At 36.1% G+C, this 12,300-nt stretch overlaps 2 protein-coding genes across 3 annotated transcripts in view; both read left to right on the plus strand.

Annotated features, from left to right (window-relative positions):
- The first annotated feature begins 1,005 nt into the window (after positions 1–1,005).
- Positions 1,006–6,958, plus strand: LOC123872826. Its single transcript, XM_045917380.1, has 7 exons — positions 1,006–1,450; positions 3,004–3,252; positions 3,684–3,833; positions 3,887–3,912; positions 4,444–4,501; positions 5,567–5,693; positions 6,570–6,958. The coding sequence occupies exons 1-7, from the start codon at positions 1,026–1,028 to the stop codon at positions 6,702–6,704; spliced, it is 1,170 nt and encodes a 389-aa protein (XP_045773336.1). The 5' UTR covers positions 1,006–1,025; the 3' UTR covers positions 6,705–6,958.
- Positions 6,959–9,390: 2,432 nt separating this feature from the next.
- LOC123871599 (syndecan) overlaps positions 9,391–12,300 on the plus strand; it is a 310,798-nt gene continuing 307,888 nt past the window's right edge. Inside the window, exon 1 of one of the 2 annotated variants that reach the window (XM_045915500.1) lies at positions 9,391–9,639. In XM_045915500.1, the coding sequence (XP_045771456.1) occupies positions 9,574–9,639 (66 nt within the window). In that variant the 5' untranslated portion in view covers positions 9,391–9,573. The remainder of the gene's footprint in view (positions 9,640–12,300) is intronic. The other variant, XM_045915491.1, reaches the window with a different exon arrangement.

Here is a 12,300-nt window from a genome sequence, read left to right on the forward strand (position 1 = left end):
AAATGCCCAAAAAGATGTAATAATTACGTTCTCATAGTTAAAAAAGCCGTTAGTATTATCTTATCAGTTGTCTTATAAAATATTTACTTACATAAGTGCATTTTCAATGTTGCAACCAAACAAATATTTCACTTAACTCGTTCTACATTTTAATTTACACAATTTTAATTAATTCTGTGAATTAATTATTGTTATGACGTTAATTACAACTTAATGTCACTACAGGTCTCTCCAAAAACAGAAAAGAAACTAAAAATAGCTAGAGGTTTAAACTAAAAAGTATTTAAATACCAAAATACCAAACCGTGCGCAAGGAGTGGCCAGTTCTAAAATACATACTTAATTAATTTATTATGAACTATAAAATTATTATGTAGGTATGCTATTAAGAAATCAAACAAAATCCATAGCCAATAGCCATACTTCCATACTATAAATGCGAAAGTGTGTATCTGTCTGTCTGTCTGCTAGCTTTTCACGGCTTATCCGTTTAACTATTTTTTACGAAAGGTACAGTGGAGAGTGAAGAATACTTTTATCCCGTAAAATCAAAGAGTTGGTTCCCATGGGATTTTCGAAAAACCTAAATCCACGTTTTCGAAGTCAGGGTTATTACCTTTTTTTTACAGAAATAGCTTTTATCTCGGACACATACACCTACTTTTTCCCGGAAAATGGAAGTTCCCACAGAATTTTTAAAAGGCCTAAATCCAAGCAGACGATGTCACAGGCAATATCTAATAAACTGAAAAAATAAAGTCGTAGCCTAACTGAAATTATTTCATGTATTTTCATTAGTTCGAAAAGTTAAATTCGCTAAATACGGAAGGAACCTCATTGCGAGAAAAGTTTTTAAACAGCCGAGGCAGCCGAGTTGCAGTTAGCGCATTCGCTGTCAGATTTCAATCGTTTCGCTGTTCGTTTGTTTTTAAATGTGGAAACCGATATATTTGGACGTTGAGTGCATCGTTTGTAATAAAACGTTGCAAAAAATTAGGCACGATCCGCGGGAGGTGTCGCGAAAAATGGTTAGAATAGCGAGCAAGCGTGCTAGGACTCCGAATTGGTCGCCCGAAGAAAAACAATACCTGCTGGAACTAATCAAAGAGCACAAGGAAGTGGTTATCACTAAACCTAACAATGGACCTAACCATTCCGAGGAAAAAGATGTAGCGTGGAACGATATCCTACGTAAACTAGCTGTGAAGTTCGGTAACAAATTCACTGGACTGTCCATCAAGAAGGTTAAAACCCAATGGCAGAACATGAGACGCATCGCTCGCGATGAAATTGTCCATAACGCAGGCGTGGTAAATAAATATTCGAGGCAGTCCTTTGAAGTGTGTAACTTACTAGATTTAATTAAGGATGGAGTACTTAAGGACGAGAAGGAGTCGAACGAAACAACTATGACAACTAACATTGAAATTAAGACTGAAAGCATTGATGAGTGAGCTATTTTTTGTTATTAAGTTATCTTATAGTTTAACTTTAGTGTATAGAGTATCATGGGTGTAATGAAAACTGCCATACCCTTTCTAGGTTAGCCCGCTTCTATCTTAGACTGCATCATCACTAAATTATCACCAGGTGAGATTGCAGTATCAAGATTGCCGAGTAAAATAAAATAAATCTTAAGACTGTGGTTTGAAATTTTAAGCCTATTAACTATTTCTCTCTTCATTTTTGACGCGCGACACCAATAAATCAAATAAAATAACATGTATTTCAAAAGTTATGACTTACTATCTAAAATATTTATATGAATATGTAAAAATACACTATGTAAAAACAACAAAATTGAAAAACTAACAGCTTTTAGAAAACAAACTTTAATTAAAATAATTTCAAATACTCGTAAGTATGTATGTCAGATTTGTTTAAAAGTGTTGGTTAGTTTTCAAAATAATAATTTTATTTAATTTTCAAAATGATAATAAATAATTTGCATTGTTAAAACACCGTCCATCTCACTCTTGAGTATCTTTTTTTTTTATTTATTTTTTTATTCATCATAGGTAAGCGCTTGACCACAATCACACCTGATGGAAAGTGATGATGTGGTCTAAGATGGGACGCCTTTACCTAGAAGGTGCCTATTCACTCTTGTTTTAAAGATACCCGGATTGTAATTGGTAGGAAACACAGATCGCGGAAGAGTATTCCAAACCTTAGCCATGCGTATGAGGAATGAAGACGCAAAACGTTTTGTGCGTGTAGATGGAATGTCGACGACATAAGGATGGAAACTCGCCCGACGTCTTGCGGTTCGGTGGTAAAATGGTGAAGGGGGGACAAGATCGAAAAGTTCCTGTGCACACTCTCCGAAATATATCCTATAAAATACCGATTAGGGATCTCCCGCAAGTTAAATGTTGATTCGTGTAGCATGTAGGACTGTAGGTACTCACGCTCGACTTGGAGAGATCATGCAGAGCAGACTCTTAACACTGAAATTACATTGTCTTTGCGGTCGTCTGGTAGAAGCTTTCGACCGCGGTTATATTTTATACCTTCATAACCGTTACAAAACCACGTGATATTTAGTAGGTATATCTATGGCATGACTACCTATTATTATGGTTCCACACTCGAAGAATGCCAACGGGACGGGACTAAGCCTCCGCTGTCCGTCCGTCCGTCCGTCTGTCTGTCAGCGCGTTGTATCTCGTCAACGTGTATATCTATTGCCGCTATAGCCTATATCAACAAATAATAAATATTTTGAAATGGCCGATACTCATACTCCCCCCCTTTACCCCACAGTTATCTTACTTTGAAAATTGAAATTTTCCTTTGCTTGTACTATAAGACCTACCAACCTGCCAAATTTCATAATTCTAGGTCAACGGGAAGTACCTACCCTATAGGTTTCTTGACAGACACGACGGACAGACGGACAGACAGCCAGACAGACAACAAAGTGATCCTATATGGGTTCCGTTTTTCCTTTTGAGGTACGGATCTCTAAAAACTATATTTTCATAAACATTCATTTCACAGAGATACTAGCCAACCAAGCTGCAGTAACACCAATCTATACCAAGAGAGCTTACAGGAAAAAGTCAACGATACAAGAGCATCCTCGTCATGTGTTTCCGAGTCAACTGAAATTATGGGCGCTGAAGATCCCGTGGAGAATCAGGAGAATATAATTAACAAGAAATCTGCCAGTTCCATGACTGAACCTACACTTTTAGAGGATAGTGGGGCGAGTGTGCCAGTTGATACAGAAAAGCAAGAGTTTTTAAAGTGAGTCATAATCATCATCATGATCAATGCATCACCAGCTCGCTACTGAGCACGGATCTCCTCTCAGAATGGGAAAGTTCAGCCATAGTCTACCACGCTGGTCAAGTGTGATTTAGCAGACTTCACAAATCGTGAACGTGGGTATCCTTAGGTGCCATTTACTACCCATATTGTAATGTGAATGTGTTTATTTGTTGGTTTGTCCTTCAATCACGACGCAAAGGATTGACGTGATTTTCTGCACGGGTAAGTATACTTAGTTAAAAACCTGGAGAGTGACATAGACTAATCCCGGAAAAAAAAGAGTTCCCACAGGATTTTTTAAATCCTTAATCCTCGCGGACGAAGTCGCGGGCATCAGCTAGTCTAATATAATAAAATCTATTCACTGTTGCTTTGAAGGTTTTAATTATACTCTACAATTTTTTCAGGTATTCAGTCACAGAAAAACAACTAAAAATAGAATCCTTGAAAGAAGAACGCCAAGTCTTTAGGGCTATGCGAGAAACTGCCGAACTAAATAAGATTATTGCAGAACAAAAACTGAAACATATTCTTTGGATGAAAAACCGAGAAATGGCGTAAGTAAAAAGCCTAATTTTATGCAGGCAGTTTATCTTCATGGTAAATGTAGGATAGTACAAGTCGTGCAATTACGGTGTAATAAACTCCACTCAGTCAGATTGATTGATAAGAACAAGATAAGAAATATAATAATGATCATACAAAAAAAAGTTTGGTCTGAACAGCAATAATGGAAACTTATTTCAAAAGTTTGATTCATCATTCATTTGTATTTTATTTTCCGACAGTTGTGGATAGATTTTCGGTTAGGTTTTGGGTTTTATCTAAAGAGCAGCGCCATCTATGGGCATTTTCACAAACTAAGTGAGGATAAGCTGCCCCTCACAGGCTGCAGCTTTTTAACCTTTTAATTTAGATAAGAATAATTTTTAGTACTTTGAAGAGTGTAATTTTATTTTTAATTAACTTTTTATTTAAAATTATCTAGAACTATCCCAATCACATGCTATGTTTTTAGTCTGTGGATATTATGTCAATTTCACTAATTGTCAATCAATTGTCAATGTCATTTTGAAATTGAAATTTGAAGTTGAAAGATAAAAATCTTTGTGAAAAATCTGCAAAGTTTTATTCATTTACAATTAATAGTACAGAAAATTTTGTAAGCAATCATGAATTTCTTAGCAAGGACAAGAACTCCCGTATTACGTGCAATTTCAGTTAGGTAAGATATTCCGAGCCGGTTGTTACGCAATCCTAACCTATCAGCTACTCATCCTACCTTCTTAGATTTAAAAATAAAAGAAATTTTGAAACCTAGCTGCTTACTAAAACATACCCTACAGTGTAAATATGTTTGTAAATATCATTCATTTATTAAATTAGATTTGGCGAGGTGCCCTTGGTGATTTCTGTATTCGTTGTAATTCACAATCAAAATTAACCCCTATCGACTCCGTTCTTAGGCGAAATTAGCTTATCAGCTAAGTCATTGCAGTTGGCATAAGCATAGCATACATATTAGATTGGAAAAACAACAAACCTACTTGAATTTAGACATCAACCAGGTAATAATTAAATTCAGTAGTTACATGTCATGTGATATTATTGTGGTGTAAGTTTTTGCATGATACAGTGACTACAATGAATGCAGGATAATTTGAGGCTTAGGTTATATTAGTGCACAGGGGACAATATCAATAAATGTACTATAGACTTTTAAATATCCATGAATGTGTTGCTAGCTATATAAAATAGGAAAGTAGTACATAAACCTTGTATTTCTCATATTTTATGCATGCATTGTATTATTTAAAATCTTATTACTTTGTGCATTGCGATTTCCATTGATATTATTTAAGGTCAATACACATGTCTTTTAAAACAAATTTGAAAGGCAATTGCAAATTTTGTTTATATTATGTATATTTACGTAATTAATTATCACCACTATATCATATAAATTTAACAATTTCGACTATCAAAAGGAGTACAATTGTACCTACTTTGAATGAATGATTTTGACTTTGACTTTGTTATCATACATTCATTAGGAAAAGGACTATCTACCCTATAGGCTATAAGTATAACACATCATTGACTTCAAATGTAGAATTAGCTCTGTTGGATTTGGTTCCAGTTTTAATAATAATAGATTGGCTCAAAATTTATGAATGTAAGATATTATTGATCCAGGTAAAATCCTAATCCAAAACCAAAACTAAAGCTTTTGTATGGCTTGAAGCCCAGCTTAGTATTTGATAATAAAGTGCTGGATGCATGTTTCCAGAATGTATGCTGGTGAGCCAGGCTCTGGCGCTGGAAAGGGTGGAGGTGGCGGTGGTGCCATCCGTGAAGCTGGTGGTGCGTTTGGCAAGATGGAGGCTGCTAGGGAAGATGAATACTTCTACAAAAAGGTATAAGTCGAACATTCAGTTAGTAGCTATTCATTAACCATTATGGCTAAGCCATCCAAGGAGCTAGAATGGTGATTTCGCACTGGAAGGCGCAGCATTGGAAGACCCTCAACTAGGGAGACAGACAACATCAAACAAGTTGCAGGGACCAGCAGCTCCCATTCAGACGGTGCAAGACAGTGGTGTGTGTGAAAGGACCTAAAAGAAACCTATGTCCATCTGTGGATGTATATCATTCATGATGATGAACTACTAGGGCAAGATTAAGTGGTGATAGCCTAGTGGTGCTTAAGATGTTGGGTTTCTATTCATGGGGTTGAGGGTTTGATCCCGGGCATGCCTCTTTAACTTTTCAGAGTTACTTGCTTTTTAACCATTTAAATATCACTTGTTTAGCAGTGGAGGAAAACATTGTGAGGAAACCTGCATGCCTGAGAGTTCTCCATAATGTTCTCAAAATTGTGTGAAGTCAGCCAAGCTGCACTTGGGCAGTGTAGTAGAGAATTATAGCCTAAACCCTTCTCTTTCTGAGAGGAGACCTTTGCTCAGTAGCACTGCAGGCTAGGGTTGGTTTGATAATAATGATGGCAAGATTATCAATCAATATAACAAATAAATCTTCCGTAAAGTGGTACAACTCACAACTGTCATTCATAGCGATTTATTAATAACGACAGCCTATAAAATTAACTTGAGTCATATTTTCATTGAAAATCACTCAGATGAAGTTGTTAGGAAAAATAGCTAGTATATTGTGACCCACCTGATGATTTATAATTGTAGCTCAACACACACTTCATCGGTTTTGGTTCAAAGATTTATGAACAACCAAATAAATAATATTAGCCCATGTTAATGTTTTTTTTTTATTTACAGCAAAAAGAACAGTTGGCCAACTTGAGGGGGCATTTAGACAAAGAGATTGCCTTTCACCAAGAGCAGATTAAACGCCACGAGGATGCTATCCGTCGCCACAAAGAGCAAATGGCTGGAATGAACCCTGAAAAGTAGATTATAAACACCAATTTATCCTAAATGTCCATTAGATGATAGGTTTTGCTGTCTCTGCCACAGTTGCGAGTGTGACTGACGGATATCCTGCTGTATAAGGGCTGGCGTCCACTGGGCTCGCCGAGCCCTGTCGAATCAAATCATAATTTCACTGCCTATATATTTACGCTGCAGTGCGCCGAGTCGAATCTCTTGTCAAATCAGTCGCCTCATTTAAGTTCAATTCGACGTGCCTTACCTAACCTAATGTCCCCCAGCCCGGCTAGCATGGGCAGTAGATAAAAATTATATCCCCGATTATATCCACTGATTTCTATGACATCAGTGGATATAATCAGGGGATATAATTTTTATCTTCTGCCCATGCTAGCCGGGCAGGTTTAACAGGATGACTTATATTTGTAAACAATAATTTGCAAATATCTAGACAATTCTCTGTTCCATCAATCATGATTGACAGAATTAACTAACCCTATCTTCTAATGGACGTCAGACATCCAAAAAGTCCTGTTTTTATTAAACTTATTCTACTGTAAAATGATCATAAAATATATGGTAATTGGTACAGTGTTAAGATGTCAATCGCTTTTATTTTGTTTAGTACTTAGTGTTGTGAGTTTGTGACATCAAATATATTGTACAGGCAATACGTGTGTTTTATTAATCATAGACAGTTTTATTTTATGTTTTTACTATTAAAATCATCTCCACCTCGACCTGCCACCTGGTACAATTTAACGGTTCTAGAGTTTTTTACTCCGATGCTAGCAATTTTTTTTAATAAAATAATAGGTAGGTAGTAAGAGGTAGCTACAATAGTAAACAGATTAGAAAAAATGATATTAGAAAAGTAAATTAAAAATTATTTACAGAATCAAATGCAATATTCGTGGTCTGTGGCCCTGATATGTAATAGTGCCATCTGTCGGAATGTTTTTAAACTATGATGTAAAACTACTCAGAAATGGTACAACTCCGACATTGAAGATGTCGCTACTCGTTATGTCATACTAAGTTATAATTTAATTATTATTCTGCAAAATTATAAAATTAAGACGAAAATAAATTTTAATTATATCTTAATATCTATGTATCTATATATTTATTTTAAAAATATTCATATGATTTTTGACAGGTTTGTCTATGATTTACCGTATCTGTAATGATCTGTCTTGGATGTTGTTGTCTATGATTGCTGTGGGTAATAAAAAATTTGAAAATGGCCGGTCATGTTTTAAAGATTTTTTGTTTTTTACTAAGTGGGTACCTATCGTTATTTCAAGGTATTTAAAATCGAAGGGGTTTTACTTGAATTAAAATAATTAGGTACAGTACAGTAACATAGAGTACTCAATTTCTTGTTTGTATTTTTATTATTTTTTGTTGTCTTGCGTGGATTGTGGAGTTTTAGTTTTTCTAAAACTTTACTCAAAATCGTAGACATGTGCAGGTAGGTCAAACACGGAAGCGTAAAAGTAAGTTATGTTATTTTATTAATGATTTTTTTGTAGATAGGAACATAGTACCTACCTAGTTAGTTTTTGTACCTACCTAGTAGTAGTACCTACTATAGAATCCCGATGATCTACAATTAATTCATATGTGTGAGTAGTGTGTACCTAGGTAATTACAAGTAGGTAAGTACCCATCTCATAAAATAGCTGAAGTTAATGCATGCATACCTACCTAGCTATTGCTTGTTGCATAGCGCAAGTGCAATATTCAGTCACAAAGCTTATTGCTTAGGTCAAATGTCCACAGGCAAGTAGATGTAGGGACCTACCTAACTTCCGCAATTTCTTGCAGATGTCAGTTTTTGCAGTAAGTCAACTTGTTCAAGTTTTGTATGTATCTACTACTGTAGATACATACAAAAGTTACTACTTAGAAGACGATTTTGTGTAGTAGGTAGTGGAAAGCTTGGTAGAGGTACTAAGAACTTACTTAAGTATGTAGGTACTTATAGAAAATGATATTTTTGTTAATACACAATAGACTTTAACAAGAAAACTTGCCAGTGGGCATTTGCCAAAACAAAATCTGTTCCATAGGTATAGTTAGGTATCTGTGCAAATCTTAAACCTACCTACCTACTTAAGTTCCTAGACCTAGGTGGTTGGGTAGGTTTACCTACATACATATATATTATTAGTTATGTATTTATGTTATTTTATGCCTCGGTGGTAGTTAGGTACCTAGATAAGTTGGTGCCTTCTAGCTTATGTTTCAAAGAGACATTTCTAATGATTTCCACAGATTTCATTAAAATACCCGACTGTACCTAATATTTAGTAGACTTTGTAAGTTAGTCCTTAGATATTGTTGCGTAAATTATTTCCAATAATAATTATTTAATAAGACTAACCAAATTTCTGTTTCAGAAACAATTAGTAGGTACCTATTGTGCTATTTATTTGTTGAAACATGTTTAGGTACCTATTCTACAATTATTTTTGGTCCTTCGTGCCGGATGTACCTAGTATCTACGAGTAAGTGACTCCTTACTTACTCCCGAACTATGGAAGCCCGTGTTTTGTACAGCGTGAACCCAACTACATTATTCCGGTGAGAGTAAACGTAATAAATCGGAGTGCGTGACGCGAAATAGAGCTTCATCGACCATCGGGCGACGACCGAAAGCAAATCCACATCAATGAAGTAGCAGCGAGTCGAATTGCGGCCGCGACGACGTAGTGAAGCGAGCGCCAAGCTCTCAGTTTACTACAAACTCAAATCGACGACGCATGTCGCTCGCCGCGCTGTTGTGCTCGTGTGTACAGTGCTAGTGCAATAACATAACATATTGTTTTGTGCTGTGTTACAGTGTTGTGGTACATATTAGTGCGAGGAGGCTGTCACCGAAGTTGTGATGCATTTGAGCATATACGTATGGCTGTCTTGTATAGCCCTCGCAGGATATGTTCGAGCGACAGAGGTAAGGGGGACCGTCTTTAAACGCGGCATTCCGGCTTTTTGTGAGTAGGCAATCCGCAATAGGCACTACTCGCCAGTCGGACCGGTATTGTCTCATGTCTAGCCCCAAACAAAACGACGTGTGTATCAAATATGAATCTTGCGTAACTTTCAATGTCAACACGAGTTGTACGACTGTCTCATGCATAGTGTCGTCGCTCTAAATTCTTCTATAAGGCCGTGATTGTAAATGCTATTATGGAGCTGCAGTTGCACGCATCGCTGTGTCCATTATGTTATCGTTACCTTGAACGAGTCAGTATTCAGTAATCGTCAGGTAAACATTCGTTATCGTGATCCTTTCCCATCGATTTGATGTTGTTTTTTTGGTTTCGACGGCGTGGTATCGTGTGTAAACTGTAGATACTTGTATATCTCCCACCTACACATTATATCTACTCGTATCTTTATCGCTAAGATCATGAATGGGAACGAGGTGTCGATGTTGTGGGCCAAATGAGTAATGAAGGCATTATAAATAATTCCCGGATAATAAATATTATGAACGAGTTGAATCAAGCGTCAAAACACTTATATTCATAGTCAAGACAGGGGCTTCTTTAGGGGACCATTCAATACGACGTGCAATGATCCCCTAAAGAAGCCCCTATCTTGATTATGAATTCCAGTGTTAGGACACTGATTTATTGTCTGAATTTATTGTCAGAGTCTATAATATAGTCTAGGCATTTTGAATATTCAAAATGCTTCGGTTATATTTTCGAGAGTCCACCAGCTAATATGATTGATGTCCAAATTTGATACCGCGCTCTTTTACTAGGTATCATAAAAATAACCTTGACTAACCCAATTAAATTGTACTATAACTTTTTTACTCATTCATAGTAAAAAACCTCACCGCGACCTTAAATTATTTATCAAATACATTAAGGTCAATTTTTAAAGCCGATTATCTGCTACTAGTTTCATTTATCTAGGCACTATTCATATACAGATTCACAATAAGGGAGATCCCTTATTACTCACTTTGCCTGAAGCACCAAAACTTGATAGTAACCGCTCATCGCCCACGTTTGCAGGAAGAAAGAGACTGTTAAGAAACAGCTGTGTGCATGAGGTAGGTTTTATTTGTGTTTTAGGTTTTGTTTTAGGGCGCGGAGAATCTGGATCATGTTGGGTATTATTTAAAATGCACAATTTACCTACATCGAAACTCGGAAGTAACCCCGTATCGCCCACGTTTGAGAGAAAGCCGAGAGACCCATCTGTCAAAAATTGCATGTGGATTCTCGTAGTGCGCAGAGATTTAGGCATTATTTTAAATGCACAATTTATCACATTGCCCGTATCATCAATACTCGATAGTAGTAGCGTATCGCCCACGTTTGGGAGAAAGTCGAGTGTACACCCGTCTGTCAAGAAATGCATGTAGATTGTCGTAATGCCCACAGATTTGGGTATTATTTTAAATGCACAATTAATCACATTGCCCGTACCATCAATACTGAACAGTAGTAGCGTATCGCCCACGTTTGGGAGAAAGCCGAGTGAACACCAGCCAGCCTGTCAAGCAACAAGAACCACAGCTGTGTGCAAGTCGTAGATACTATTTATGTTTCATTTTAGGGCGCGTGGCCGTCGTCGAGTTTATTGCCGACATTGCCGAATGCCGAATGAATCACTACGAAAGTACAAAAGGCTATGGTGTTAAGTTTTCGTTGATTCATCTATTCATGTTTGTTTTAAATCTTTAGTAGGTAGTAATTCCGCAAATGGCAGTATCATCTTCACAGGTTTACATAAAAATCTTTACTTGAAAGTGTTCAGTTTAAGAAATTAGTCAAAATAATGAGTTTGAGGTGAGTTACTCACAAATTAGTCGATACTATAACTAATTTCTTAAACTGGACCCTTTCAAGTAAAGATTTTTATACAAACATGTGGAGATGATAGTGTCATTGCCGCAATTAAATTGCTATAAGCCTACTTTGTTGTATTAGTTTACAAATTGCGAAAAACCAAATTAATTTTGAATTTCGCGGGCAGACCCGTCTCATGCTCCTTAAGTAGGTATGAATTTGGGGCATTAACCTTGAAATGAAATTAATGCAAGCTTAGACTGCAAGCAAGACTGCAAGTAGGAATTTACGCAATAATTTGTTTTGGATAAACAAAATAATAAAGAAAAGTAGCTGATAGTTACAATAATTATTTTTTACGATTCCAAAGTATTTAAAAGTATTTGAACAAAAATCTTTCTATTCTAAAATCTTCCTATTCTGTTTTATTCTATGAAATGTAATGAAGTATAGTTAAGTATATTGGTTTAGGAAATACTATCGAGAAATAACTATACTTGTCATAATATTGCGCCTTGAGACTTGACCTCAAGACCTATTTTGTTGTACGCACAAGAACATTAAGATTAAGAGAGTTAATTAGGCACATTTTGATAAATGCCCTCTTCATGTGGCACCTACTTAAGGAGACCGCTGTAAAAATCAAAATCATCATCCATTGCTACTTTTTAAAAATATCCCCGCATAGTTGGTTGTTAGTTTTAATTTTTATCCCCTTCAGTCGTAGATGAATTATTCTTATGTTGTTATGAAATATGAAGGCAAAGCCTGTTCAGTCGTTTCTTTTAATAAAATATTTTTTT

Source organism: Maniola jurtina, chromosome 2 (assembly GCF_905333055.1).
Source record: "Maniola jurtina chromosome 2, ilManJurt1.1, whole genome shotgun sequence".
Lineage (NCBI taxonomy): Eukaryota > Metazoa > Arthropoda > Insecta > Lepidoptera > Nymphalidae > Maniola > Maniola jurtina.